Consider the following 1,447-nt stretch of genomic DNA (forward strand, 5'->3'; position numbering starts at 1 on the left):
CGCAGATGCGAACAACGAACTCGCGCTGAGTAGCGGCTTGTGCTTCCCGTTCACGAAGCCCTGCACACATCCCAGAGGAAGAGGCTGCGAGAAGCCCTCCACACATCTCCGCATCCTCGCATCTATGCATCTCCACATCCCTGCATCTCCGCATCTATGCATCTCCACATCTATGCATCTCCACATCTATGCATCTCCGCATCTATGCATCTATGCATCTCCACATTTCCACATCCCTGCATCTCCGCATCTCCACATCTATGCATCTATGCATCTCCACATCTCCGCATCTCCGCATCCCTGCATCTCTACATCCCTGCATCTCCATATATCCTCATCTCCGCATCTCCACATCTCCACATCTATGCATCTCCACATCTCCACATCTATGCATCTCCGCATCCCTGCATCTCCACATCCCCGCATCTCCACATCCCTGCATCTCCACATCCCTGCATCTATGCATCTCCACATCTATGCATCTCCGCATCCCTGCATCTCCACATCCCCGCATCTCCACATCCCTGCATCTCCACATCCCTGCATCTATGCATCTCCGCATCTCCACATCTCCGCATCCCTGCATCCCTGCATCTCCACATCTCCGCATCTCCGCATCTTCACATCTCCGCATCCCTGCATCCCCGCATCCCGGCATCCCTGCCTCGCACGATGCCGAGCGTCATTCGGATAGTTATTTGCGCGCTACAGCAGCATCAGCAGCATCAGCATCATCATTAGCAGCAGCAGTAGCATCATCAGCATCATCAGCATCATCATCATCATCATCAGCAGCAGCAGCAGCAGCAGCAGCGGCGCGACAGAGGGGCACAGGGCGGGACCCTTGCAAAAACACAGCCGCCTGCACGCGGCGCGGGAAGAATTGAGGCCAGGAGCGATTCGCCTCCTCCTCTGCTGCTGTACCACGCTCGCGCGGGAGGATGAGGATGCTGAGGATGCTGAGGATGCGGCGGAAACGACGATCGATGGAACGTCGAGGGAGGATTAGCGTCCGGCGCGCATCTATCTGTGCCAGTGTTAACTCTGCATGAACTTTCTTTTTCCTATACAACTTCCTCGAGCATCCTTCACATCCGCGTAGATGCTGGCGGAGTATATACTGCAATCAGAGAAGTTTCGCTTCTTTTTTTCAAAACCGGGTCTCCATGCAGTTAATGCATCGGATGCAAATGTCACCCCACTTCACACTGACGTACGTACACGTACGCACGCGCACGCACGCACGCACGCACGCACGCACGCACGCACGCACGCACACACACACACACACACATACACACATACACAGCAGCAGCAACAGCATCGTCAGCATCACATAGTGCGGTCCAGCCGAAAACCGCCGCCGAACACGTGTGAATCACAAATATCAGTTGTCACCGCAGCAAGCAACGGCAGACGGCCGATCACAGATGATGTAGAAGTGAGG

General features: G+C 54.9%; 1 protein-coding gene across 1 annotated transcript; it reads right to left on the bottom strand.

Annotated features, from left to right (window-relative positions):
• Nucleotides 1–334: 334 nt before the first annotated feature.
• LOC106814739 lies at nucleotides 335–658 on the bottom strand. Its single transcript, XM_014819089.1, has one exon. It carries the CDS (start codon nucleotides 656–658, stop codon nucleotides 335–337), a length of 324 nt encoding a protein of 107 aa, XP_014674575.1.
• Between the last annotated feature and the right edge of the window lie 789 nt (nucleotides 659–1,447).

Source organism: Priapulus caudatus, unplaced genomic scaffold (genome assembly GCF_000485595.1).
Source record: "Priapulus caudatus unplaced genomic scaffold, Priapulus_caudatus-5.0.1 Scaffold971, whole genome shotgun sequence".
Classification (NCBI taxonomy): domain Eukaryota; kingdom Metazoa; phylum Priapulida; class Priapulimorpha; order Priapulimorphida; family Priapulidae; genus Priapulus; species Priapulus caudatus.

Coding starts and splice junctions, on each gene's coding strand:
- LOC106814739 (XM_014819089.1), bottom strand. CDS start 658: ATGCCGGGATGCGGGGATGCAGGGATGCGGAGATGTGAAGATGCGGAG.